Here is a 27,474-nt window from a genome sequence, read left to right as displayed (position 1 = left end):
TTGGCCCTGTGCATCGAACATACACAAACGCTAGTATAATTTTGATATTAAAGTGAATCAAAGCAATTTTCCTTTCCCTTTAACAGCTCTGCCATACAAGAAATCATGCATGTCTCATTCCGTTGCTCAGCTACACTAACAAAATCTGAAAATGCACTAGGTTTTTAATTTTTAACTATATCAAAAAAATTTAGATGGTTAATTTTACAGAGAGAATCCTGTTGCGTGGATATTCTTCTGGCATCAGAAACTGTGGCGAAAGCAAAGAGAGGTGGTGGTCGAGATCATCGAAGGATGCTGATCTTCATAGTAGATTGCAGCCAAGGAAACGTGCATAGCATAGCTTCAAATGCTTTCATGCCTTGTTCCACTTTTCATATAATCTTTCGTTCGTGAAAACCAACTTTCCTTGTTTACACAATGTTGGTGGAAATAACTTTTAACCACTACAACAAACTAGTGAAAGAAACACAAAACAGGAAGACCAGCCACCAGCATAAGTTTCTGGAAGTTCCGACCCATAAATAATCTTCATTCATTCTATATAGATAATTTGGATAAGTGTCTTATGAGCACAAATCACAAGAAGAGTGACAATTACCTCTTGGGACTATCAAATATATCATCCATTATTTCCTACTAATTACAAGAAGAAAGACAATTCTGGCATAGGGACGAAGGATAGCATGCTTTCGCCAAAATATTCAACTAGCAACGGCAGCAAATTCCCTGCATCCATATCCTCCTTCCAGGCCTGAGCAAGAATAGTCGGCATGTTTGGAGGCAGACCACCTACCTTCTCCCTTCTGCTACTCATTCCTGACGTTCTCTCATTCGTCAGCTGCTGTGAAATTGATGGTAAACCAGCATCGGTACCCATTGGAGAATTGGAAAATCCTCCTTGCATGTCTCCTGGCATGGAGTTAGATGGTATTACACCCATTGGTCCCTCAATGGCGAGTTTCTTGAGTGGTGGTTGGTGCTTCATGTCGTCTGTCCTTGCTTTGTGTTTATCTTGTCAGATTTGCAAAACGGAAGAGAATAATGTGAGAAATGGAAGAAGACAACAAACTCAGAGTCGTCCACATTCAGAAGAAATGAAAAACAAACAGTATAGGAATATTTATACCATATGCACACCGCATTCATGGTAAATCCTCAAATTGAAATCTGAAATCATTCACGAAACAGCTGTACTACTAATCACTTTATGTCATCCCTCTATCGATGTTATTAAACAGAAAAACGAAAAGGACATAGTGATCATATCGTGGAACTTATAGGTGAAAGAGACTTGTATGATGTGCATACTTCCAAATTGTTCCCCAAAACTGAATTTGCATCAATTTGACAGTTGAGCAACTATCAGTCTCTTACCAGCTATGAAGCATGTGTATGGGTACGGTACTGGTGCTGCAGGTTACATCGATACGGAAACAACTAGTGAAATCAGGGTACAGGTACTGCTGGAATGCATCCTTACATAAATATACTTCGTAGTTGGAAGAAATGTGTTGCATGTAACCATTTAATAGGGAACTGAAAAAAACTGTTAGGTGGCAAGATCCAACATCCAACACACAATTTAAAGCCAAAAGGTATAGATCAGAGTTTGATGTAGTTGCCTAAAGAACCTACAAAAAAGCTTTAATAGAAAATCCTATTCCAGCCAGGGTACAGATTTAGTAGATACAGAGTAAACTCTGGTCTACGGCAACCCCCGGGGGAAAATGGTCTGGCGTTTCGTGAATCCCATACAGTTGTGGAAGCACCATTCAAAGTACAAGTACCCAATAAATACCTACTATGTCCGCCAAGTTTTCTGAAGTACCCATGCTTCATATCTCAAGAGGTATGAATGTATGAAGACATCAAAGAAAGTGGCATTTATGTCAAGAAAGCTACTCATACATAAATCAAGAAAACAGGTAAACAAAGTCATACTTGGCATGGCTGTCAGCACTTTTGCTTTGCTCTTCCAGGTCATACGTGGAGTTGGAAATAGAACCTTAGGGAACAGATCATACATGCACAGACCAGCTGCACACTACGAGGTGTGTTGCCTTGTTAGTTCTGTTAGGTAACCTTCACACTGGGATTCAAATAGGGGGAAACAAAACTTCAGTTGAGAATCAAAAGAAACTCACTGATAAAGCCCCATATGCACGCCAAGCTTCATGCCTCTTCATCTCATTCTTTTGCTTATCAAGTTGCATCTCTGTCTCCAGAAGTTGCAAATACGGCGCAAGATTTGGTAGTACAAGCAAGCGAACCTGATAATGGTAACGAAGCATTACAGATAGCAGAAACAAACAGAGAGTCTGAAGATGAAGTGAAACACAAAATGGGAACAAGCGCTCTTGCACACACAAAGGAGGAATACAGCTTGACATGACCAAGCAAAATTGAACTCAAGATGTCATACAACACAGATACCACCGAAAGTCATATCTGGAGGAAAAGGTGGGAGCCTTAATGGAAGAGGGTCCCAGATAGACGTGCAAAGAAAATCTCATAGAATGAGAAGTTTTTTTTTTTTTTTTTTGGGTTTCCTCGAACAAGGGGGAAAAGGGATAATCTGCCGCACCACTGCTTGGTATTATCAAAGGTAACATAACACAGATTTCTAGACCTAGATTAAAGTCTTCCCAAATGGTTAAGCACCAGCGTGACTAGCTAGCTGATGGCCAACCATGACACATGATTTTTTGCTTACCACTCGGGGTCCAAGGGCTGCAAGACCTTGAATGGCACCATAATGTTGAGGCAATGATTTTGTTGGGTCCAAGAAAGCATGGAGCAGAGTCCTCATCACACGAGACTGAAGATTGTGATACACATGACCAAACCTGCAATAGTTATGATAAAGAGTGCATGAGAAGAAAAGATTTGATTGCGTCCACAGGTGGCTATATCTTTTTTTTGTTTTTGATCATCATAAAATGCCCACATGGCTACAAAGACACAAATCCAGAGCCCTCCATTGGGAAGAACGATCCTCAACTTTCGGGTTATCCATATGGATTGGGTAGGATCTCACCAAGTACAATAAAGCAATACCCACAAAGAGTAGGAAAAGTTCCACACAGGGAGCAGAAAACTCCATTAGAGGAGAAAAACAAGAAAAACCTGAAACGAGAATTGAAAAAAGAAACCTGCGGTCGCCGGAGCCGCTGCCTCGGATCCGGCCACTTATTCGCCGGAGGAAGCGCCAAAACACCCTAAAACCTTGCGATCTCAGCAGATCTGACCCTCCTGAGGTTAGGATTGGAGCAGAGGGAAGTGGATTAGATCCTCCATCACTGTGATGGATGGAGGTTGGACAATGGAGGCAACAGAGTGCTTCGAATGGACGAGATCGCGAGATAGAGAGGTGGCCGGCGAGAAGAGATAGGGTTTAGGGCTGTGTTTCTAGAGAGAGAGTCTCGCAAAATCTACTAGGTGGCTATATCTCAACATTTTAATATAATAGTACAATGGGAGATGGATAAACATGGGTTGAGCAGTCACCACAATCAAAATAACAAAAAGTGCACCAAGTTTAGCCTCCATTTACGGGACTCTGGAAGGGTTGATTGATTGGGTACAGATCTGACCTTTGAATTCATCACTAAGATCGAAAGATGTATGAAAATGGAAAGGCTAATATCAAAATTTCAAAGTCATACGACCTAAACTCACCGGCAATGTTCAAAAACAGAACAAACCATCTATTTGTTTCGACAGCATATTGTTTAGTGACTAGGTTAAGGGTGAACTATTCATCAGATGGATGGAAATACAGTTTGGGTTGTATAAAATATAATCAAGACACCGAAAAGTACAAAATTCTCATTTAAGAAAACAAGGACAATAACCAGAAGTTGCTATTATGGATCAACCACCACCACAAGAAATAGAAGAAAAAAGTCCTCAAAAGAGCCATTTACAAGGAAAGAGAATTTTATATCTAGAGAACTTGCAAGGAAGAAAGCACAATGTGGTATAGAAACGTATGATGGGATTTGACTCCCTCAAGCACATCAAGGTAGAAGATAATTCTAATTAAGATAGCTAAAACATACTCCGTATTTGACCAACACTCATGCAAACATATCAAGCTAATAGGAAAACATGTCTTGACTGGAACATTTCTGCTAAATATTTAAGAACAGTATCTTCAAAAAGCAGAGGTTGATATAATTTTGTTTGCAGAAAGTTGAAGATCTATGCTTCGTAGTTTGAATTCTAGTCTATTGCCTTGTGGTTCCAGCTTGAGCTTTTGTTTGAGAGTTTCATTCCATTCTAGCTTTTGTAGATACTATATGAGCTATCAGAGTACACATATTTGACTAATGTTTTTTTAAACAAGCCAGAATTGACTTGTACTATCCCTAAGCCAACATTTATCAAACATGGACAATCTCACCTCTTGCATATTGAAGCAACCAGGTTAGCTGTGAAGTCTCTAAGTTCCCAGTGATTGTCGGAGTACTTATTGCCTAACCTTTTGGCAACAAGGCAGGTAATTACAGACGGCATCAATTGATGTAGCTGCAGAGGAAAAAACCACATCAAAAAACAAAGAATGTATAACAGGAAAGATACTTCTCAAATCCAAACAGAGTCAACTAAGACTTGCACAATTTTTCTTAGGGTTCCACGACCAACAAGGTTCGAAGAAAAATATCCATTAAGGCATATGTCAGTCTCCATTCTTTACCGCATTGGAATTATACACCATGGACAGGTGAATGCATCCTCCAATATTCAATTTATAAATATTGTGCTGGGGACTGAGAACTTACAACAGTAGTCCTGTAGATTGGTTAAACTTACATATGGTTCGATGTGTATGTGTGGATTTTGGAGAAGGCTCCGGGCAAGCCGCATCATCGCAAAAAGAAGCGAGAAATGATCCAAATTCCGCAAAACCTAATATTATAGCATGAAACTAGACTGTTATAACTTATAAGAGGAAAATTAAAGAAACATACAAATTGAGAATATGGAATCGTGACTACCTACCTCATCAGCAACAAAACAAGTGAAATAAGGAACCAATGGATGGAGTCCCGAGTCAGTCGCCAAGCTCATTAATGCTTGTTTAAAAATAATGGAACCGGATTTATTTACTGCAAGTTCTGTGACCTTGTCGAAATAGAGCTGCAGAGCAACCATAAAAACCATAGCATATAAGTTAGAAGAACTGATATAAGAAGGATATGTGTATTAAACATACCTGAAGCTCCCGAGACAGCACATGCTTAGCAGGTAATTTGATATCAACAAGGGCTCCATCCTCTTTGTAATCAGTCTTCTTGTGATCTGTAGGAACTGCAAGTGCAAAAAACAAACCAAAGTTACTGATCTGCACTCAACTGTTATACCAAAGAAGATCAATTCTGCTCTCATTAAACCAATTCAAATGGGATAAAAAAGAAATCTAGGGTTACAAGAGAGAGACCAACACAACATGTGCGATCAAACCCTAAGTCCCTAACTTTTCGACTACAGAAACAAAGACAATATCAAAACAAGAAACAATTGTATCCAGTTTAGTCTAATGGAGTAGTATTAGATTGACAAAGTTAACTCCAACCATGCACCACAAACTATAAACATGTGGACTTGCATGTTATTTGACAAATAAACCTTAGATACTGCTGGCCTAGTGTTTGCACATATGCCTTTACCTTTGCACCCCAAAATGCTTGCTTGGGAGGCCAAATTACTTACTGGAACTGAACTAGTACTAAGTAAGATTAGCAAAATACCTTCTATTGATACATTTTCTGGAATTGTAGGTTGTACTCCTTCAATAGCTAGCCAGTGAGCAACAACGGCAGTATCGAGCGGAGCTTTTGGTAGAGGTGCTTCAATCACCTGAATCAATTTGGCAGAAAATCATACCATAGCAGGAGTAATCCACCAATGAAGAGAGAAGGATGCTTCTGACATGATCATCAACTTCTTACATCTTTAAATTCAACATCTTTTTCCTCAACGTAAAACAAATCGTTATGCCCAGCAGCTCTCTTAAACCGCAATGGATCACCCGATGCAACGCCATAGATAGGCTGAGGTGATGAGAAAACATTAGCTAGTAAATGAAAAGTGTCAAGTAAATGAAAGATGAAGATAATAGATTTGAATGGTCATGACTACAGAGCACACACAAACAAAACAAAAACATGTCCACACCAGAAAGCCTATACTACAGAATGAGCACGCAAGTGGAAGAAACACGCTCGTGCACACTGCATGAAAGCATGTGCATACATGGAGCAATATTGCAAAAGAAGCAAAATAACAACTGAGTGTGCAATTAAGAGTGATGCATAGATAAATTAGACTATATAAAATAATAAAAAAAACTACAAAAGTAAAGCTCACAAGACGACCATATAGCGACCTTTCAGCATCAGAAACAAAATGAAATAAACGATTACTTGGGTTCTACCCCTTGTTAGCTCGAATGCCAACTGTAGCCCTATGAGACAGGGGAATTGGAATGTACTACACCATGTCTCAGAGGGAGCAATAAAAGTATGCTTATAGCATTCTAGAGAGTATGATTAAATGTACTCCTTCAAAGCAATAGATGCACGATAAAACTGAGCTTCACTTTGATAATTATTCATGTAAACACTTTTCTAGGCCATTTATGACCAACTGTGTTACATTTTGTCCTGCAAAAGCTCCACTCGCTATATTTTGAGTTCATTCCAACTGATTTTCTTCTCCAAACGAAAATGCCAAGAAACAAGTAGGAAAAACTTTGTGACCATTTTGTATCACCAAATTGACTTTTTCAGGATGACATTGTACCATATTTCAGTCACATATCTTACATTCACCAAAGTACTTACAAGTTTTGGTAACACATATGATCAACCAAAACAACTCAAGTAACCCAAAATCCGAAACCATCCATAAGGACCATAGGAGCAAAGCTATCAACCTTTCAAATTGTCAACACAAGAAAACATCACAAAAATAAAAATAAAAAATAAATGGAATAAAAGAAGCAAATACAAAATCATAATTGAAGAAATTTACCTCCACATTTCTTAACTTAAGTGCACTCTCCACATCATCCGCAGTTAAAGTTGTTCTCTTTGAATGGCGCATGCATTTGATAGCCTCCTGTAATCAAAACACTCCAACACAAAAATCAACCAAAACTATGCAAAGCCTGCTGTTCTTGTCCTCAGGAACCATGAATCAAGACATGCAGGGGCAGAAGGAGCAAGATAAAAGTGATCCAGATTCCAGACAAGTGGGGTCACTTGACCCCACCCACTTCAATTTTGCACAAGAAAATTTAGCTTGTAGTCAAATTTTACTATTTTTTGACCCCACAAAATGTCTAAACTGTTTGAACTTGCTTCAGACACGTAGAAATCCCAATGGTTCTCTTGTTTTCCGAGAGTTGATTGTGTTAAGTCTATTTGCATCCTTCTCGAAATAAATTAAGTCTTTGAAACTAATTGTAAAGCAAAACACGAGGAATGCTACATGCACGCCTTTCGACCACAAGTCTGAACACAATGCATCCGGAGCCATTCGATGCACATGGTTCAACCAAAGTGCTACATACACAACAATTCAAACACAGCACCGAACACAACCTCTCACATACATGTGGGGTCCACACATACGAGTGCATGTGGGCCCACATGTATGTGAGATGTTGTGTTTGGTGTTGTGTTCCTACCATTTTTGGGGTTCAAATGCATAGAACGGCTCCGGACGCCGTAGGGTCCGGAGTTGTGGTCGAAAGGTGTGTATGTACTATGTAGACTTTATCATATCTACCTTACACATAGACTCTTATTCTGATACGGAAAAATGTAAAAACTCTCAGAACAATTGAACAAGGTGAAGTGTAATACAGGTTTTCTTTTGAATGATATACAGAGACTGTAACCGTACCTGCATAATTTCACGAACGCGGTACTCGACATCGGAAGCGAGGGCGGGCAACACCTCTGGAACCAAATTGCTAACGCCAATGCTCTGCGCAATCACCTCAATCGTCTCCTTCGGCACTATGCTCATCTTTACTCCTTCTCATTCACCGAATCACCTAATACAGGCGTGTACAGATACATATGTGTATTTCTAGGCTTCTAGCAACCTAGTTCATTAATCCATGCCGCTATAGAGTTGTAAGAGAAATTTGAGCAGCAACGGAGCTCGAACAACGTAGAAATGTCAAACACCGATCTGATTCTGTCTCTCTCTCTCCGGCTATCTGTTTAGGGCTTCGGCCATCGTGGACCTTTTTTTTTCCGGCGAGTAACGACTAATAACGAGTGAAAACGGTTTGTTCCGAAACCCACCGGATACCGGGCATTTCCGCTAAAAAGTAATGCTAAGTAGTAGTATGGTTCAGCTAAGAGAAATATAATAATGATCAAAAAAAAAAAACTAAGAGAAATATAATTTTTTGTTTTTTGTTTTTTAAATTAAAATAATATATTACGAGGAAATAATCGATCTCGTAAAAATTGAAAATAAGTACTTAAAAAATAAAATTTTAACGAAATGGGGCCTAAATAACTCATGTAATATCCATTTGAGTGTAATAAATAGACTAAATATTGATTTCAATTTTTTTTATTGTTATTAGTGATACTTTTCTTGAAAAACTTAACAAAGTGAATACTATCTTTTTTTGATAACTCACATTTTCAGACCAGTTTACGCACACCTTCACTAATCTAGGAGAACTAATTCCACCGCCCATTTACAGGAGTTCCAATTAAGATTAGAGTAAAGCTCTATTTGAACGGTCACATTATCGGCAATCTCTCTATCTCTACAAATAATTGAGCCTAAATATCTAAAATGATCACTCTTTATAGTTCCGGAGAGTCCAGATACTGTAACAAGGCAATGGAATAGAATAGAAGCAAATTAAAGAGATCAATCATAGTGTGTAATGTATCATGTATGGCTCTAGAGTATCCTCTTCCTATGTCTAACATTTCAACCCCACAAAAGACTGATGTAGTGACAATCAATCTTCTGATAACCAAGTCCGTTAGAAAGTCTTTCGTTAAGAATTCGACTATCACTGTGCTTGTCATCATGCGTATCGTGTTCAATCCATGGTTCAATCGATAAGAGCTAGATTTTGTCCGATTTTAATTGAAACATCAGCCAATTGTTCCAAAAGAGTTAATAGCACCTAAGCTAAGTAAATGCTTTTACCTCTCTTAGAATGTCAATTAAAATAGTCTGGGATTGACCTGTACCATCTGTTATCGGTCATGAGCAACCGGCATCAATCCATGGTTCAATCGATAAGAGCTAGATTTTGTCCGATTTTAATTGAAACATCAGCCAATTGTTCCAAAAGAGTTAATAGCACCTAAGCTAAGTAAATGCTTTTACCTCTCTTAGAATGTCAATTAAAATAGTCTGGGATTGACCTGTACCATCTGTTATCGGTCATGAGCAACCGGCATCGACGGGTGTTTTAGCCGAAAAAGAAATCGAGGTTTAGGCTTTAGGATATTGGATTTGCTCAAAAACGATATGTGTCGTACATTACTCTGCAGTACGAGATCTAAATCCTTATAATTTCACCTCTTCTGGGTTGTTTGTCAGGGTCGATGATTTTAGAGATAAGAACTGGCCTAGTTGTTTTTGAGATGTTTCAGCATTGCATAGCGATTCGGTAACTTGATGTGTCAATTTTTGAAGTCATTTTCATTTGCCTCGCAGAGGGAAACTACCAATCCAAAACCAATAGGTCAGACATGAATCATAAATCTCACTACCGTACTTTCCTCTCGAATCTTAACAATGTCCTCCGCATAACCAGCAGCAGAATTTCTGATTTCTGAAAAGCGACACTAACAGAGAGCACAAAACCTGGGGCAAAGGAAACAGCCTCAAACAGACAAACATTTGATAATTAAAAAAATGGGAAAAGATTGATAATTTAGTGCTCGAGCAACTGCCGGTAACTTCTAGTATACAAGTACACATTTGACTTGGCTACAAAGGAAACAGTGCAAGACCAAAACAAATCATATATATAGGAACTCAAATATTTTACTTTAAGTTCTAACAAAGCAGGGATAAAAACCAATTTCCATATCAAGACAGAAATACGTAGCAGGAAAGATCGTTTGTGTTGTGATTGCATTACAAATATTTGACCAGCAAATATATTGCGACAACCAGCACCGCAATTCCAGCAACAGATAAGAGGAGGCACAGGCAGGAGCAACCACCTTTGGTCCGTTTGTTCAAAATTGCCAGGTTCTTCTGAACTCGCTGTCCCCACAAAGAAAGGAAAAATTAGATAACAAAAACACAAAGAAAATGAAGCAATACTCATAAAGAAACGAGTCAATGTCATGAGTCATGACTTCTACAATAAGAAAAGATCAATCCTCGTTGAGATTAAGTAATAGTAACACACGTTAGCTATCAGCACTATGACAGTAAAAATGGGTCCGCCTTTGTAATTTATAACCTCTATAGAAAAACCATGCAAGATGCTCAGTTGATTACTTGTTTCTTTTCACATTTACCACTTCTTCTTCAAAGGCTCCGTTTGTTTGGACGTAAAATATTCTCCAGTAAAATCCATTTTCCGGCATTCGGCTATACAAATCACATGTAAATTGTTTTCCACCGTTCACGGGTGAAGCAATGGCCCAATTGAGTTTCTGTCAATTCCCTGATTTGCTACGCTGCCATGACCTCTGCTAGGTGCATCCTCAATTTAAGTCACCCAACAGTACTCTCTCCCTCTCTAATACACACACATAAACCAATTGTTGTCGCGACACATAAATGGGAAGGATAGCTTGATTGATAATGAATATTGGAGAAATGTTTTGTTGCCAAAAATATTTTCCAATTACCAACCAAATACCATAAAATAGAAACGAAAAATTTTGTTTCTCTAAAATTCATTTTACGTGAAAAATACTTTACATCGAAAAATATTTTACTTCGAAACAAACGGAGCGAAGGATAGCTTGATAGATAATGAATATTGGAGAAATGTTTTGTTGCCAAAAATATTTTCCGATTGCCAACCAAACATGATAAAATAGAAACGAAAAATTTTGTTTTCCTAAAATTCATTTTACGTGAAAAATACTTTACATCGAAAAATATTTTACTTCGAAACAAACGGGGCCAAAGTGTCAACCAACAACCAAAAATTCCTTGAAGCAGGAAAACAAGAGAAGGAAATATGGCTTCCAAACCACCTAAACAAGCACTGATTTGGATTCAATTTTTTTTAAAAAAGAAAACAGTTCAAAAGATGAACCAAACAGTGCCCATAATTCTACCTTTTTCTTAATGTTAGAGCTCTTGTTTCCAACGTCATTTACCTCAAACTAGGTGGCTAATGGTCAAACGAAAAGATATAACACATCTGAAAGCACTTTGTGATCCACACACAATCTTAGCACATGCTCAATGCTCAAGCTTTGTTCATGATAGAGCATTTTTATTCTTCAACCAATATTCTGCATCCGAGAAGTTGCTATGCACATGAATTTTCATCTCAATAAAACTGTACCCCAATTATAAAACCCAGTGTAGTCTTTTGAGCATACATATTCCATCACTTACCTAAGAGAAGGAAATCTCTGATTAACATTATCCAACTGTTTTGCTACTCCTTAATTTCTGCAACCAAGTACAGTACGTCCACGAACTGACTATTTCCATAAAATTGTATATTTTCATGATTTCTAGGATATGACTGACATTTAGACAATCCTAAACAATCAACCGGAATGTAGGATTCAGTCCAATTACCTCTTAACATGGATATTCCTCATTTTTCTGCTGCATGCAATTTTATTAAACATACTCAAATATTCCTGTATGGATCATGATATCACTCCTATTTATTCCAACTGTTCAACACCCTTAGCTCTGAGTTTATCTTCTAAATTCCCAATTCCATTATCATGCAATGAAGAACCCAAAACGCACAAGTAAATTTCACCTTGGAAGTGCATCACTAACTACAAAGTCTACATATACCAAAGAAGATCACATTATATTCAGAAAGCAAATTCACTAGGATAAGTATCACCTGTAATCGGGAGTCGGTAACATCCACATGTCGGTCCAGGTTATCCTGCACGGTGGTAGAGGAAGTATCAGCTTCAAGATTTCTTTGATGGTCAAATTAGCTTTTTTGATGATGAGAAGGCCGATGATGAAAAGAAGCATGCAAATAAATGAACCTAAGATGGAAACACATACAATTAGTCTAGTGTGTAGGTCAAGTTCTTCATTGACGGCCAAAGCAATATGTTTTGTACTTATCACTGTCTCCTCCAATTTGTCAAGGCCTTCGTCTTGTTCTGCTTCAAATGAAGAATCCATGTTAGTGAAGCCAAATTAAAATTACAAAAAGAAGAGGACGAACATAAGTTGCAACAACTTGCCTTTCATTATTTGTCTTTGAAGACCAACAACACCGTAGTTATCCAAGCCACTTGCCCTACTCATGGCATCAGCTGGCTTGATTTCTGGTCCAAGCAAGCTGTCTCTGTTGGCAAAGTTTGACATGTTCAATGCGGACGCCATCTGGTTTACTTTCGATCTCAAATTTGAAAGCATATCCCTGCGGCGGTTCATCTCTTTCTCTGTTCTGTGTATCACTAAAAATTAGCTTCAACACTAATTCAAGGAACACAATAACAATAACATTAAGCATTGTGGTAAGAGGCCGCACTCATAAAGACAGCCCAACATTTTCCAATTGAAACATTGTTGTATAACTGTACAGGCAAATATCAAGATAAACATTCAGTAGTGACAGGCTGTGAGGCTGTGAGCCAATCCTGATTTAAGCAACTGCACAGAATGTCAAAAGGAGAGGCTGAGTACTCAAAGCTACTGATTCTTGCCCTTTTGTAAGTGTTTCTTGTAACACTGACCAGAACAAATTCCTCCAGTATCCCGATGTTCTACCAATAAGTTCTTTAGTATTTACACCGCATTTCAATGAATTAATTTGAATGAAGGATAACTACTACCCAAGCATATCCACTCAAAGGCGTATTGCTGTAATTTATGTATTAAAGGATACGATTGGTACAAGCAAGAGACGAAAATGCTAAACATCATACTATTGGATAGCTCACAGTTGACATACATTCTTGGACCCATTTTCTAATAGCTCAAGCTTTGGTTTCTAAGAGATCTTGGTTTCTTGTGCATTGTTGCACTTATTTCCTCGCAGCTAAGCTTTTGGGACAATTTGTAACTTAACAGATTACCATCTAATACCTAAGTTACTACGTCCTAATCAGGCTGAATTCATCTTGGATTAAGTGTTGGACAAAGAATGTGGACTATAGAGAAAAGGAAAGGGATCCTACCTATAAATCCTTAGTTGTGGTTCCTGTGGTTTCACTATAGGGCATTGGAAGGAATATTTGTATGTGAATTCACTCTCCAACCCTCAAACTACTAGTAGTGGAGGGGGCTACCAAAATGAGAGATAATTTGATGGTCACGGCAGGATTAGAAAAAATATCAACTAGCAAAAAAATGCAGATCTAAAAGCATTCTTTCAGTGATGCGCTGAGATAACTTACAAAAGCTGCTTGCTGGGAAGCTTTGATACGAGGGATTGCAAGCTATCGAGTCTAGTTCCCAATATTGTAATTTTTCTCCTTATGGCAGATGCATGCCGTTGTGCTTCAGGTCCTGATGCAGGCAGGGAACTCCTTTCGGACATCATGCCATTTATATCATCAGCAAGTTTTACGGCTTCATTATATTCTCTGACCCATGAGTCTGCAGAAGATGCCATTTATCTGCAGAAATAGGACAAATTATGCTACCGTTTTTTAGTGGGAAGCGGAGATAACATGGACATAATAATAAGCCAAATCCTAAAGCAGACAGACAAGGGGAAAATAAAAATGCAAGCAACATGTTAGTACACTTCTACAACAAAAAACATATTAGACTCTAGCACAAGCTGCACAGCACTTGCTCCAACACACATAAAATCAGAACGAAGCAAAGAGTATGAGTGGCCTGTTTCCATTCCACCCCAGAAAGGCCTAACTCAAATCTTGCGTCAAGGTTGGAATGTTTGGTATTAAGACTGTCCTCGTGAATACACCACACGAGGTTCCATTGATAAAATGTAAAGGGCCGTTATAATCTTTGCAAGCACATGCTGCACAACTATTATAAGAATCTGACGTAAACATCTTTGCTTGCATCTTGTCTACGATGATGCAATAAACACGCAATATTTTCCATAAATCGGTTTCTCTTTCCGTAAACATATGGCTGCATACTGGAATACTTACGAATGACTTCCAGTATGATGCAGTATATCGCGAGAATAAGCAAGAAAAAAGAATTTCACCTACAACCCCCGCGAGGTTGACCTTACAATAGCAGCCATCCAGCCTGATTCCAATGTAAGCCTTCCCTTCCAAACAGGTTTCAAGTTCTCACATTCAATTAAACAAACACACATTACCTCGATTCCACGCCAACGCATCACATAGTTTAACTTCCAAACATATAAAAATCACACACACACACAATTACACAATGCGATTCTCTGTTTCCTAAATTCAAACTCGAGTATTACATTCCGGAGGTACAACAATCAATGCTAACATCAACCTAAACAGTTTTAATATTGTCAGTCATGTAATATAATTTGCATAAACCAACTGAGATGGGAATGACGAAGGATCAAACGATGGAGAGGTCGTTACCTCTTCGAATCTGAATTGTTTTATCAATCGAACACGAGACCTCCGGTCGTTGCTCCTATAGCTGATTTTGTAAGGGGATCCGACGCACGAGCGCGACCGTTCACCGTTAGATTTGGTCCGGGCTCGTCGTCGTCACAGCGCACATCAGGGATCAGATCAGCCAATGGTTATGGTAGTAAGTAAATAAATAAATAAACAATGGTGACATAACCAAACCAGGGTTAGCCTGGGATTGGTCGAACCAACCCCGGGGAAAAAGGATTGTCTACTTCGGGGTCAATGGTCAACACTCGGCAGTCAAATGTTTACCACTCAATTTACTTCAAGAGTCCTGCTATTGGTACCGACCGGTTGAGAACCAACGGGTACGTGAGGTTCATTTCGGATCTTTTCCGAATGATTCAAGTCGTTAAATAAGTTTTAAAAAAATTAGTGGGCTAGTGAAAAATTAGTTCATTCCAATTCCGATATGTGTAAGTTAATCTTTCCATTTAAGCAAAATTAAGCTGACCGACAAATCTACCAATATTTTTTAGTGCATGTGTAGGGCGACACAAAGACGTCGATCTCATCAATCAATGGTTTAGATCAAAAATCAATTATGACCGGTAAACCAGTCATAATTAAAAATCATATCTCAATCATTCATTGTCAAGATCGATGGCCTGTGTGCGACCTACAGAGTGCCTTACAGGACCTTGCACTATAGGATTTCCCAATCCTATTTTTAGGGCGAATATGTTGGCATGCACATATCTTTTTGGACATATTATCTTCTCTTTGAATATGCATAGTCAACTTTTGTTCAAAAGAGATAACCAAAGCACGATACTGATACTGATAAGTTAATTTTTCTCTCTCTACTTTGCTTTTATTTTTTTCATTACATCTTATTTGGATTAATGTATTATGTGTTCAACTATGAATTACCAAAATTGATGAGTGCTTAGAATAAAGGGTTAAGTGTTCAAATGAAGCCTAAAACACAATTACTACAAGCAAAAAATCAAGAAATATATTTTGTGCGGTAGAAAAAGGGTTTTTTTTTTTTGATCCTCGCAGAAAAAGGGTTTTGGGCACCATGGGATGGGACACCGCTCCAGGGCATTTTTAAAATTTTCCCAAAAAATGGGGAAACCAATAGAGAAAAAGAGAAAATACACCCAAAATATATGGGCGGTAGCGCGAATTGCTAAAACGTCGGAGCCAAAAAAGAAAAAAAGAGAGCCCACAAGTGAACTGTGAACCACCACAGTAGAAGAGAGATCAAAAAACCAGTACCAGTATAAATAAAAATACGCTTGTCCCTGTGACAAGTGAATATTTCTAGATGCAGAGGAGCGAGAGAGAGATTCCAAATCCGCCGCTCTCTCTCCTCTCCCGTCCGTCCGTGTAAGGAAGGGAGAGGGTATCTAGAGAGAGAGAATCTAGAGAGAGAGAGAGGAAGATGTCAGACCTAGACAGGCAAATAGAGCAGCTGAAGAGATGCGAGCCCTTGAAAGAATCCGAAGTCAAGGCGCTTTGTCTGAAGGCCATGGAAATCCTCGTCGAAGAGAGCAATGTCCAGCGAGTCGACGCGCCGGTCACCGTAAGTCGCAATCGCTCTCGTTTTCATCCACCGTTGATGTTTATTTTGATGCCCTAATGTAGTAGGGAGTCGTGGCTTGTTGTTTCAGATTTTCCGCGATCTAGGTTTACGAATCCATTTGGGAGATTTCTTTTTGCCAGAAGTTAAAAGGAAGGAGGAGGTGTTGGACTGTTTATAACAGTTGGAGTTTCCGCTGAGATACTATTATTCATTGGAATGTTAAACTTGTATTCACTCTTCCTGTGGGAGTATCATTAATTGCTTCTGGAGCACCGCCACGTGGTACTCCGGGGTATTCTTGGACATTGTTCATGTGGAAAAAATAGTATTTGGGGTTTTCATGTTGAACTTAATAAGATGTGGAGTGAGCGTTTGAGGCCCAATTTATTTTGTGATCAGGTTTATGTTCCGCTGTGCTGATTTGAAGAATGATATTACGGTGGTTTGGTGGCTGTAAATTTTTCTAGTAATGCCAATATTTTAGGACCAGTATGTATAGCACCTTTTTGTTCTGTGGCCTTCTTTTGTATATGGGTGGCATTCCCTTAATGCCTTCTTTCTAATATAATTATTTACTTATCAAAAAAAAAAAATTTGTACTTTTCTTTTTCCATTTTAATTGAGAAACCAAAACCTGGAATGTTTGGGTAGTTAGGACATTGGAAATCCATGTTGAGAAGGATCATCTTGAGTTCTACATATCAATGCCCGCCGTGAGATTTAGTGGCATTAATGTACGTGAATCTTAGAAGTTTTGCAGCAAGTGGCTTCCATGAACTCACAAAGTCAACCATCTGAATTCTCAACAATCTCCAAGTAAGTGGGACTAATGCTGGAAAAAACTTATCGAACAAGTACAACTACAAGTTGACAGCCTTGTCATCCAAACATTTTAATCCTTTGATGTGTAGAGGTGAAAAGATAACCGGCTATGTAGCCTCCAAATTAGCTCTTCTTATCCATCTGTGTTTCACGATTCTGTCCCCCTAGATGTAGCATATCATGCACAATAGTACAATATGCCATCCTTTTTCTCCTCTTTGTAGGCATCCGACTACCACCTTCAGAGTACAAAGTAGATCGATGCGTGGAAAGACCTGTGTAATCTGAACCAAGTCTAAAAGACAGTCCCGCATTTGCTTTATGGCTCCACTACGATAGTTGAGAAGGTGATTGGTTGGATCCCCGTTGCCCTCCTGTACCCAACTACACAAGAGTTGTTGGGACGAAAGTTACCCCTCTTCCTAGATTTATCCATGATGAGGATCTTCCGATTAGCAGTTGTCCACACAAAGTATGCCACATTGGAATGTAGTAAGGAACATTTCACTCTTATAAGCTCGGAGACGTATGAGCTGGAGAGCTTGCCATGAATTCAAACTCAACAGAAGTCTCATCATGGGTTTGTTAATTTCCTGCAAGTTGAAATTACATTTCAATAATACCTGACTGTATTAGTCTATTCATTTTGGAGCTTTCTTGGTGAGAAAATTGTTGATGTGGATTCTGGTCCTATTTTATTAGGCAATTCCTGAGGACATAGCTTTAGAAACAGAATCCCTCCTGTGCTTTTGGGATACTGGGAAATTTTGTTTTGTTTCTTTTTATGTTTACTCTCTTCTCTTTTTCTGTCCAATAAGCAACAAAATGGCATTCATTTGGTTTCTATTAGATGCCAATCTTTCTACTTGGTAAATTTTGAAACTGTAGCACCTAACAACTGGAGTAGTTTTTAACTTTCAAGCTGTGTAAGATATTATAGGTCCCTAGTGTTACCCTTTGACTTGGTATTTCCTTTTTCTTTTACTCGTATATCGGTGTTTGTAGCCATTGTGGCTTATTCGTAAAATTTCTCTCATTTTTGTATAGATATGTGGTGATATCCATGGGCAGTTCTATGACATGAAAGAGCTTTTCAGAGTAGGCGGTGATTGTCCGAAGACTAACTACTTGTTTCTTGGAGATTTTGTTGACAGAGGATTTTACTCTGTTGAGACATTTCTGCTTCTTCTAGCTCTGAAGGTATTATTGCTGACCTTTTTTAGCCTTATCTTTTCTACAGAATCTCCGAAGTTGCATTAGGTCAAGGGAAAGAAAAGGGAAACAAAACTTTTCTATTTCATTAGGTCAAGGGAAACAAAAGGGAAACAAAACTTTTCTATTTCTAGAGTGTGTGTTCTGTTGTCCAAAATGTTTTCTTCATGATCTTTATTGTTTTAAACTGAATGAGAAACACTAAATTGAATCATATATTAGTTTTTCCCCTTTGCTTCTAGCCATTCATTTCGGTAAATATGCTTATGATACCCCATCTATTCCACAGGGCCCAAGTTGGGGAGGAATTTCCTATGATGATAGTTGGATTTCCTGGATATATTACCAATATGCATGTGGTCCATGATTAACAAACTGAGTACAATTGACTGACGCAAGGTTTTGGAGCAGACTTGGAATATTGCAAACCTAGTGAAGTTACCCAACCATTCCAGCCACCTCATATTTGGAAGTTAACTTAAAAATAGTAGTGGGCAAAATATGTGTGTTAATGGATCTACTACATTTTTTTTTTCCCGGAGGATCTACTACATGGGAAGGGAACTCTTTTAAACTCATGTTGTTTCGAGATCTTTTTGCTCATCTTTGTGGGCAACATTAAGTGAATCTAGTTAATGTGACGTTGAAGCTTTCAAACTCGTGCTGTATTTGAGCTAATCCATCTTAAGATTTTGCAAAACATTCCTGCGAATTTCACGTCAAATCCATGGATCAAGCACAGGAAGTACCCTTTGTCAAGTGGATTAGATAAGCTTACTGTGTAGGGTGTCCTGTTGGGCTTTCCCCATAAAAGCTGCTAGGTATTGAAGAAACCCAACGTAGATTTTAGAAATCCGAGTCTTTTGGAAGAACTTGTAATTCCTACTTTCCTAGTTATCATGGAGACATGGAACTCTATTAGGTTATTGCAAGGTCACATTTACAAAACCTTCTTAGAGTGCGTTGGTCAATTGTGAAGCTATTAGCCTATTAGGTACCAAGTTTCATTATTGAAATGAAAAATACATTAACAATCAGTTAGTACTGCAAAAGATGAGGCAGGACTTTCTCTCAAATCATGAAGCTCAATAAGTATTGCATGTGTTAGGAAAGTCTAACTTCCATACTGTTATCAACTCATCATGGGGCTTCGTGAGGAGACACTTAAATTTTGCAATTGACTTCAATCTCAATCCCTTTTCCATCTTACTAGCGAAACTAAAATTCCCAAGCATTGCTTGATTATTGGTATGTTGAAATTTTCATTTAGTTGTAAAATTCTTCCTTTTCTTCTTTACCAAACAGGTCAGGTATCCAGATCGGATAACACTCATAAGGGGGAACCATGAGAGCCGCCAGATCACACAGGTTAAGTCTGATCAATTAATCTGTCAAGTTGAGATTCTTTTGGTTTGCTAACGTTTTGCTCCCTCAATCGTCAGGTATATGGATTCTACGATGAGTGTCTACGCAAGTATGGTTCAGTGAACGTGTGGAGATATTGCACTGATATATTTGATTACTTAAGGTTTGTCAGCTTCCTTACAGATGATATGGGCACCTGTCTGGTGAAAGGCATAAAACAGCACGTTGTTGGGTTACATTTGTTGGTGTTTTTTGGACCCGGTCACTGTCAATATAAAGGATTACTGTTGGTGCTACCTAATAATTCTTCACCTTTGGAATGGTCAGCATTCAATTGCTCTAATTGCCTAACCAAAGATTTCTAAAGCACAACACCAACCCAAGTGTGATTCTAAAAATGAATCCACTTAGAATAGGAGAACTTCAAAACCGTGCTTTGTGACAAGGTCTGCTTTTGCCTTGTTCCTTTGCTAGATAGCTCATATTTCTGATGGAAATATCATATGTATTTTTGGTCCATGGCACCCCTGTATACCCCCTTGCTGTAAATGATATGGTCTTTGTAAAGAGTTAATCAATCAACTCGACAGGTGCCCTGATCTGTGTCTTCTCAAATTGTCGATGTGTTTGGAAGCCTGTGAACGTGACTTTCAACTGAACATTTTGTTGCAAAATTCTAGTAGAAGATCAACTTTTAAGCAATTGTTTAAACAAGAAAAAACATCTTCTTTCTTTGAGAAATTTTAGCCAGCTGATTTGATGTTCTCATGTGGTCAAAGGTTATCTTTTCTAGCGTACATAAGAGGAAATTATCATTAGTCTTAAGGTTTTATTCAAGTTGCTTCCAAACACAACCCCTTTTTTGGCAAGTATTCTAAACACAACTTTGACTACATCGAGGTTATATTTATTACGTCTGTATTGATGGTTTTGGATGTTTGTTTTCAATTCACTGCAGTTTGTCTGCTCTCATTGAGAACAAAATATTTTGTGTTCATGGCGGTCTTTCTCCTTCTATTAACACGTTGGACCAGGTCTGATTTCATCCTGCATCATATGGTTTTTTTCATTTTCAAGTTTTTTCTGTTATACCTATGCTATTTCCATTCTCGTATTGCCCCACGATCTTTCTAGGTTGCTAACATGAACTACTGGCCAGATTCGAACAATTGATAGGAAGCAAGAAGTACCCCATGATGGTGCCATGTGTGACCTCATGTGGTCAGACCCAGAAGACATAGTTGATGGTTGGGGCTTGAGTCCCCGCGGTGCTGGTTTCTTATTTGGTGGCACCGTAGTCACTACTTTTAACCACGCGAATAACATTGACTATATATGCCGTGCTCATCAATTGGTAATGGAAGGCTATAAATGGATGTTCAACAGCCAGATTGTTACAGTGTGGTCAGCTCCAAATTATTGTTATAGGTGATTTCTAATTTAAACTATTTCTCCTTTCATGCATTCAATGGCCAAACTCCTTGCTCATATGCGTCTGTGTTGCAGATGTGGTAATGTAGCTGCAATTCTTGAGCTGGATGAAAATCTTAACCAGCAATTTCGTGTGTTTGAAGCAGCGCCACAGGTTTGTTTATAACTTGCTTTTAGTCGGTTGGTGGAAAGAGTGGATTGCATCTATATATTCTTATCTTGACCAAGGGAACTCAGATAAGAGATGACCTGTGCGAAGTTTAGGAATAGTGATGCTTTTGAGGGTTCTAGTTCGGAGGCAGAAATTTTCTTGTGCTTTCTTCGTCCCATTTTAATACTCCCTTTCACACTGTTGGACATCTCAGAAAGACGTCTATAAAATCTACTTTAGTCTTTTTTAGATGATTTCAGAACTTTGTTTACAACAACTAATTTGAGATCTTCGAGTATTGGAAAAATGGAGATTTTTGTTGTTCACAAAAATACACTGTATGTTGGCCTGATTCATGGGCATGCCTGCCGAAAAGGGACAATGGAAGTGGGATGGAGGGAATATGTTTTTCTTATTTTAGACCTTCATTTGTGGCTTTTGTCAGTGCTTTAAGAAATTAAATATGAAATGCAGGAATCAAGAGGGGCTCCTGCCAAAAAAGCGCCACCGGATTATTTCCTTTGAAATTAGGTTGCGAAGCTTGACCTTTGTTTTTTACTGGGTATGCTTGCATTGTTCAACAATGTGATTATAGAACTGCATGGCGTAGATTGTCTCGACTCTCAAGTTTTGATGGATAGACTAGTCGGTTGTTGGCATTGCATATGGGCAACAGTCTGGTGGGTGCCTAATCAGTTTCGGATTAGGGGTTACCTTTGCCAGCTGGCTTCATTTTTCTGGTTTGATATTTTCTTTACTTGTACCGATAGTGTGTATTACATTGTATTGTACTGTGTCATATGTCAATCAAGCATTGGAATATAAGTCAAGAATTCATGCAACAGGAAGCTTGACTCCCATCTGTGGGAGTAGGAGTGGCAAAAGTTGACACGAGATTGGCAATTACTTGGATCGCTATTGATTAATACTCCACTTTCTCTCTTGAGCTTGTAAGATGATGATGTTTTTATGTACAGCTTTGACAGTCTAATTTTTTACCCATTTGAACAACTTCAGAGATTTCGCAACTCCTCCCCTCCAATTGACAACAAAATTATGGAACTTCCCTTCTTGTTCCTGAGTTGTGATCATAGTTCCTTACTCATGCTCTTATTGGGTACGTGCGTGGAGAAATAAAGTGCAACTTACTGAGATCATGTGTGGTTGCAACTATTCATTGGCAGTCGCGTTAAAAAAGTGAGATCAGAGTTTGATATGAACAACCTCTCGATAACAATGGATCTGTCATGTGTTCTCTGCCACACATGCCTGTATTCCGAGGTTCAGAAGATGGTTCCGCTCAAGTAATGAATAGGTAGCAACGATAATCTCAATCTAAAATGCAAACAAGTAGAACAGTTTGGTGAATTCAAGTTGCAAAGGTAGTAATGAATAGGTAGCAACGATAATCTCAATCTAAAATGCAAACAAGTAGAACAGTTTGGTGAATTCAAGTTGCAAAACCTTTCCGCAGCGACCCAAAATGTACATTCATCCAAATTGAAAGCCAGCCAATGCTTTAAGCACAACACATGCTGTGAAGAGAGCAAAATTTGCATGAAATGAAGAGCAAACCATCGCTATACGTTTCAAGTGCAGCTGGTCTTGCATGATGAACACACGGCTATCCTTGGACACACGCAGATGGAATCAACACTTTGCAAACATCAAAAGTGGGAACTTCAAATGAAACTGAAGAAAGGCTAGTCAGTAACCAAGTTTCACATCCATATACCAATCCATGCTAACAAACAAGCCAGATGAGTTAAGAAATTCGCGCCGCCAAGTAACTAGCAATCCATAGTTCCATACTGCCAAGTATAAACCAAACAACCAAGCATGAATAAGTCAACAACCAAAATTACACAGCAAAGGGGAAAACCAAAACAACCAACCAAGCATGACAACAATTTGCCATCATCCATCCGATTTCCATCAAAACCTCAGTAAGAGAGTTAAAGCCTTTCAGCAATGGATTTCCTGAACTAAATTATCAAGAATCAAAACAGGAAAAACCCTTTCAAAACCCAGAACCTCATCATTCCCCACAAACCTCAGAAAAGACCAATTCCCACTATGTAGTATCAATTATCAAATAAAGAGAGTAGCAATACCAGATACATCGACTCAACTCGAGCAGCGTAGCACAACCCAAGTCGAACACACGATGTTAATATCACATACACCATCATCATAAACATAGTACTGTAGTAGTAACACATAACAAATCCCCATACAAATAAAATAAAACCCAAATCCATCCACTTATTTATTTAGAAAACACAAAAACCCTAAAGCTCAAATCTTATCAATATCCTCATCCTCAAACTCGATGTAATCATCACCACCCCCTTCCTCCTCCTCGTCGATCCCCGCGATCCCCTCGTTCAGCCTCGTGTTCTCCGGCAACTCCCCGTACGCCTTCAGCAGCCTCGCCTCGTCGGGCATGTACTTGAGGATGACGTCGGCCTTGTCGTCCTGGTAATCCCTCAGTCCGACGAGGATGATGTCGCCGGCGGCGATCCAGACCTTCTTGTGCATCTTGCCGCGGATGTGACAGAGCCGCTTGGTGCCGTCGATGCACGTGGCCTCGCACCGCCCGTTGCCGAGCATGCGCAGGACCTGGGCGTACTCTTGGCCGTCTTCCTTGAATACCAGCTCGCGCTTCTCGTCGTCGGCCTCGTTCTTACCCCGCTTGCGATTCTTTCCTCCCTTTCCCTTGTTCTTCGGCATGGCGACTGGAGAGAGAGAGAGAGAGAGAGAGAGAGAAAGAGACAGAGAGAGGATATGGGATGAATGAAACCCTAGCGGCCCTGGTTTTGTTGTGTATTAATTGCAGAAGTGGCCCTTGGATTTTGTTGGATTTTAGAGGCGGTGACAAAACTGTTTGGCTGTTGGAAGTGGATATTCTGGAATTTATGAAATTAGGGATAACATATACTCCATGTTCGATTCGTTTTGTTTTTGTTCTTAGGGTTTGTTTGGAATTTTAGCTGGAATCAAATTCTTAGTAATTCAATATCCGGAGTAATTTATTATTCCGACATTTGAATTAATTAAGTAATCTTCTCTAGGTATCATTTGTTTTGGAAATATCCTAAAGTCAAACGTTCTTTTTTTATATTGATCGAGCCAGGAATCTAAGATTCTCATGGGGGGTGAGAGGGATTAGATTTCTCCTGTATTCAGAAGTGTGATTCGTCTTGGATTAAGAGATAAGTAATCTCATTCTCATTCACACTCTTCACAAACATAAGAATGTTAGAGTTTTATAATCACATTACTATTAGGATGTCCGAATGAATTGAGAAAATTGATTTTTGGTCACTAACATAGAAATGTTAGAGTTCTGTAATTACATTACTATTAGGGTGTTCGAATGAATTGAGAAAATTGATTTTGGGACCGGTCGCATAGTGTGCAAAAATAGAGTCCATTTTTTCGTGATTTGTGAGCCTAAATCGTTACGTTATTGATATTGTAGTCGGCCTGTTACTTCATTTATAGGAGTATATGTTTAATCAGAACCAATAAACCATACGAGAACCAAATAAAAATTGGTCTAACTCGTCAAGTATACGCATGTGAGGTGCGTGCAAGGTGGATAAACCTTTCTAATTTAAAGACTACAAAGAAGTTTCAACCAGACCACCTCCAGCCTTAGCTTCAAAAGTGGGAATGCCAAATTTTTTTTGAGAGATGCTATATACACTATATAGTTACACTACAAGTTACACTACATTTTATGTGGAGCTCATTTCAGGTTTCAAAAAAATTTAGAAAAATATTCATAAATTCTAAAATATTATTTTATGGGGCTCTGTAAAAAATTAGCTTTAACGGATATTGGTAAGTATTATTTCTAGATTCGTAGTGGCGAAACTGCACAATTAAGCAATTTCACACTTATGAATCCAAAAGTAGTACTTACCGATATTCATTGGAACTAATTTTTTATAGGACCCCATAAAATAATATTTTAAAATTTATCGGTATTTTTTTGAATTTTTTTGGGACTCAAAATAGGTTCCATATAAGATGTAGTGTAACTATATATAGTGTAAAAAGGTACTGTACCTATCTTTAGTGAATTTTTTTGGAGGCTTGTGTAGTAATTTGTCATGTTTGAATTTGACATCTCTATAATATCTACTCCAACCAACATGCCTATTATATATTTATTTGAGGATAGTTATTAAGTTTTGGGAGTAAAATAACGAAAGTTAAAATTTGACATCACATGTCAAATTTAACATGAGAGAAAGAGATATCAAATAACACTTAAGCATATGACACTTTGATTGGACTTACTTTACATGCCAATTTTTTCATTTGGCATGCCATATCAAATTTGACATCTTAAGTTAAGTTGGAGATGCTCTACAAAACATTTCTTTAGGAGCTATACATGGTAGAAATAGTCGAATACCTGCTACCTATTTCATATGTTCATGGGATAGCCTTTTGCTCAAATATTAGAGTACTTGTTCAGACCTTTGAGCGGCGCATAGGTTCGCGTCCTGACAAGATCGTAGTTTCTTGAGATGGTGGTAGCAGTTGGTGTCGCTGTACAGTGGAGTGTGGTTGTTGTTGTGACTGAGGTTCTGGGCCGCAGTCTTGACCGGCATTTTTGGACAGCTGAATTTGGGGTATGGGTCTGATGTAGATTTTTGTTTTTGTTGATTTTTTTTTATTTATTTTTTCTGTTTTCTCCCTTCTTGTTGGGGCTTCCCTCACCCCTACGTGGGTGTTTTACTGGTTTTGTTGGTCACTTGTCCGGCATCTCCATCAGTTTTGCACGTTTGGTTGTGTAAGATTTTGGATGTTCTATGTGGTGTTTAGGCTTTATTTGTGGTTGTTATTTTCCCTCTCTTGAGAGGCTTTCATTTTTTCCTTATTATTAAGGATAAATTACTGTTTATCCCCTTTAACTATAGGTCAGGGACACTTTACACCATCTAGCTTTTTTTTTTTAGCACTTAACCTCTTCCAAGGAATGGAAACCTTATTTCCGTCTGACTTCTGTTAAGAATTGGATGGGAAGTGTCATGTGGTCCCATTGTAGACGCAAATACCCTTCTCATTCGAACCCTTCTCCTTCTTTTATACACACGTCTCTTTCCCGCACCGCTGCGACAAATCTGTCTCTCCCGCACTACCACTACAAATTTCAGTGACACCTAAAACCGCTTTGCATTCGAACTCGTCCTCCTCCTCTGCCTGCTGCGACGGCAGCACCCTCTCGTTGATGAACAACATCCCTTTACGTCCGACCACCGCCGTCTTCGAGCTCCGCATCGGAAGCACCGAAAAGCAACATCGTTGAATCTCCGCTAAACCTCCAGGAACTCCGCTAGCGACGACAGTCGCAACTCGTCGTCGTCCCTTCCCCCTTCGCTACAATACCTCGCCACTACCAGGATCTTTACAGCGTTGTCGGCTCCGGCGCCGGATTTGTCCCTTCCCCCTCCATTATAGTCTCTCTCTCTCTCTCTCTCTCTCTCTCTTCACAACGGGGTCTTCACAACGTCGTCGGCCCCGGCGCCGGATTCTGGATTCTGGCGGGGTTTTCAGTTTGTGGGTTTTCAATTTGATTTTTGGATCTGTGGTATGTAGTTGTGGGTCTTCCAATTACAGCTTGACTTGTGAATTTGTGTGTATGTGAAAGACAGAGAGATGGATTTGAGGGTGTTTGATTGCCGAGCAATTTGAGTGTTTTCCGGCAATTTGGGATGGTGGTGGCGGTTGAGTGGATTTGGGTTTTCTGGGTTTCGTATTACCCATTTCTTGAGATGGGTGTTTTCGCAATACCCATATGTGTTTTGTATTTCTGGGTTCCTCTGGGTTCTCATCACATTTGTGTTTTGAAATTGCATTTGCCTAGGCTGTTGGTTGTTGGGCGGTGAAGTTATTTGGTGATCAGACAAAGTAGAAAAATGCACTTTTGGCTATGGGAACGGAATGCCCTTCCTTTGGAGAGGCATATTTATTGTAAAGGGCAAATTCGTAACTTTATGCCTCTCCATTAGTTAAGTCAGACGAAATAAAATTTTCATTACTTATACGGGGTAAAGTATTCCTGACCTATAGCTAGAGAGCGTAAAATTTACCCCTTTATTAATGAAGTATCCTATCATTTGAAAAACAGAGAAGAAAAAAGGAATCCGAATGCG

The 27,474-nt window shown here is 38.9% G+C and overlaps 4 protein-coding genes across 5 annotated transcripts; 1 reads left to right on the top strand and 3 right to left on the bottom strand.

Moving 5' to 3' along the window:
* Window positions 1-521: 521 nt before the first annotated feature.
* LOC131329605 (transcription initiation factor TFIID subunit 6-like) lies at window positions 522-8,356 on the bottom strand. Of its 2 annotated transcripts, none has more exons than XM_058362830.1 (12): window positions 7,918-8,356; window positions 7,042-7,128; window positions 5,958-6,059; window positions 5,757-5,865; window positions 5,222-5,316; window positions 5,008-5,145; window positions 4,819-4,914; window positions 4,409-4,533; window positions 2,717-2,849; window positions 2,148-2,273; window positions 1,945-2,047; window positions 522-1,014 (listed from the first exon to the last, which is right to left on the bottom strand). In XM_058362830.1, exons 1-12 carry the CDS (start codon window positions 8,041-8,043, stop codon window positions 644-646), a joined length of 1,611 nt encoding a protein of 536 aa, XP_058218813.1. In that variant the 5' UTR covers window positions 8,044-8,356; the 3' UTR covers window positions 522-643. The 2 variants fall into 2 exon arrangements, with proteins under 2 accessions (XP_058218813.1, XP_058218812.1); XM_058362829.1 differs by having other exon boundaries at window positions 5,222-5,326; window positions 5,758-5,865; window positions 7,918-8,347.
* Window positions 8,357-9,902: 1,546 nt separating this feature from the next.
* On the bottom strand, window positions 9,903-15,037 carry LOC131329604 (syntaxin-52-like). Its single transcript, XM_058362828.1, has 6 exons — window positions 14,733-15,037; window positions 13,584-13,805; window positions 12,426-12,631; window positions 12,241-12,341; window positions 12,068-12,112; window positions 9,903-10,275 (listed from the first exon to the last, which is right to left on the bottom strand). The coding sequence occupies exons 2-6, from the start codon at window positions 13,799-13,801 to the stop codon at window positions 10,144-10,146; spliced, it is 702 nt and encodes a 233-aa protein (XP_058218811.1). The 5' UTR covers window positions 13,802-13,805; window positions 14,733-15,037; the 3' UTR covers window positions 9,903-10,143.
* Window positions 15,038-15,936: 899 nt separating this feature from the next.
* LOC131329603 (serine/threonine-protein phosphatase PP-X isozyme 2) lies at window positions 15,937-22,255 on the top strand. The gene is made up of 8 exons (XM_058362827.1): window positions 15,937-16,320; window positions 18,190-18,342; window positions 19,660-19,722; window positions 19,797-19,882; window positions 20,678-20,753; window positions 20,879-21,147; window positions 21,226-21,304; window positions 21,776-22,255. Exons 1-8 carry the CDS (start codon window positions 16,180-16,182, stop codon window positions 21,824-21,826), a joined length of 918 nt encoding a protein of 305 aa, XP_058218810.1. The 5' UTR covers window positions 15,937-16,179; the 3' UTR covers window positions 21,827-22,255.
* Window positions 22,256-23,360: 1,105 nt separating this feature from the next.
* On the bottom strand, window positions 23,361-24,228 carry LOC131329602 (eukaryotic translation initiation factor 1A-like). The gene has a single exon (XM_058362826.1). The coding sequence runs from the start codon at window positions 24,032-24,034 to the stop codon at window positions 23,600-23,602; it is 435 nt and encodes a 144-aa protein (XP_058218809.1). The 5' UTR covers window positions 24,035-24,228; the 3' UTR covers window positions 23,361-23,599.
* Between the last annotated feature and the right edge of the window lie 3,246 nt (window positions 24,229-27,474).

This window comes from Rhododendron vialii, chromosome 6a (assembly GCF_030253575.1).
Source record: "Rhododendron vialii isolate Sample 1 chromosome 6a, ASM3025357v1".
NCBI classification, from domain to species: domain Eukaryota; kingdom Viridiplantae; phylum Streptophyta; class Magnoliopsida; order Ericales; family Ericaceae; genus Rhododendron; species Rhododendron vialii.
This window is presented reverse-complemented; position numbering and strand designations above follow the sequence as displayed.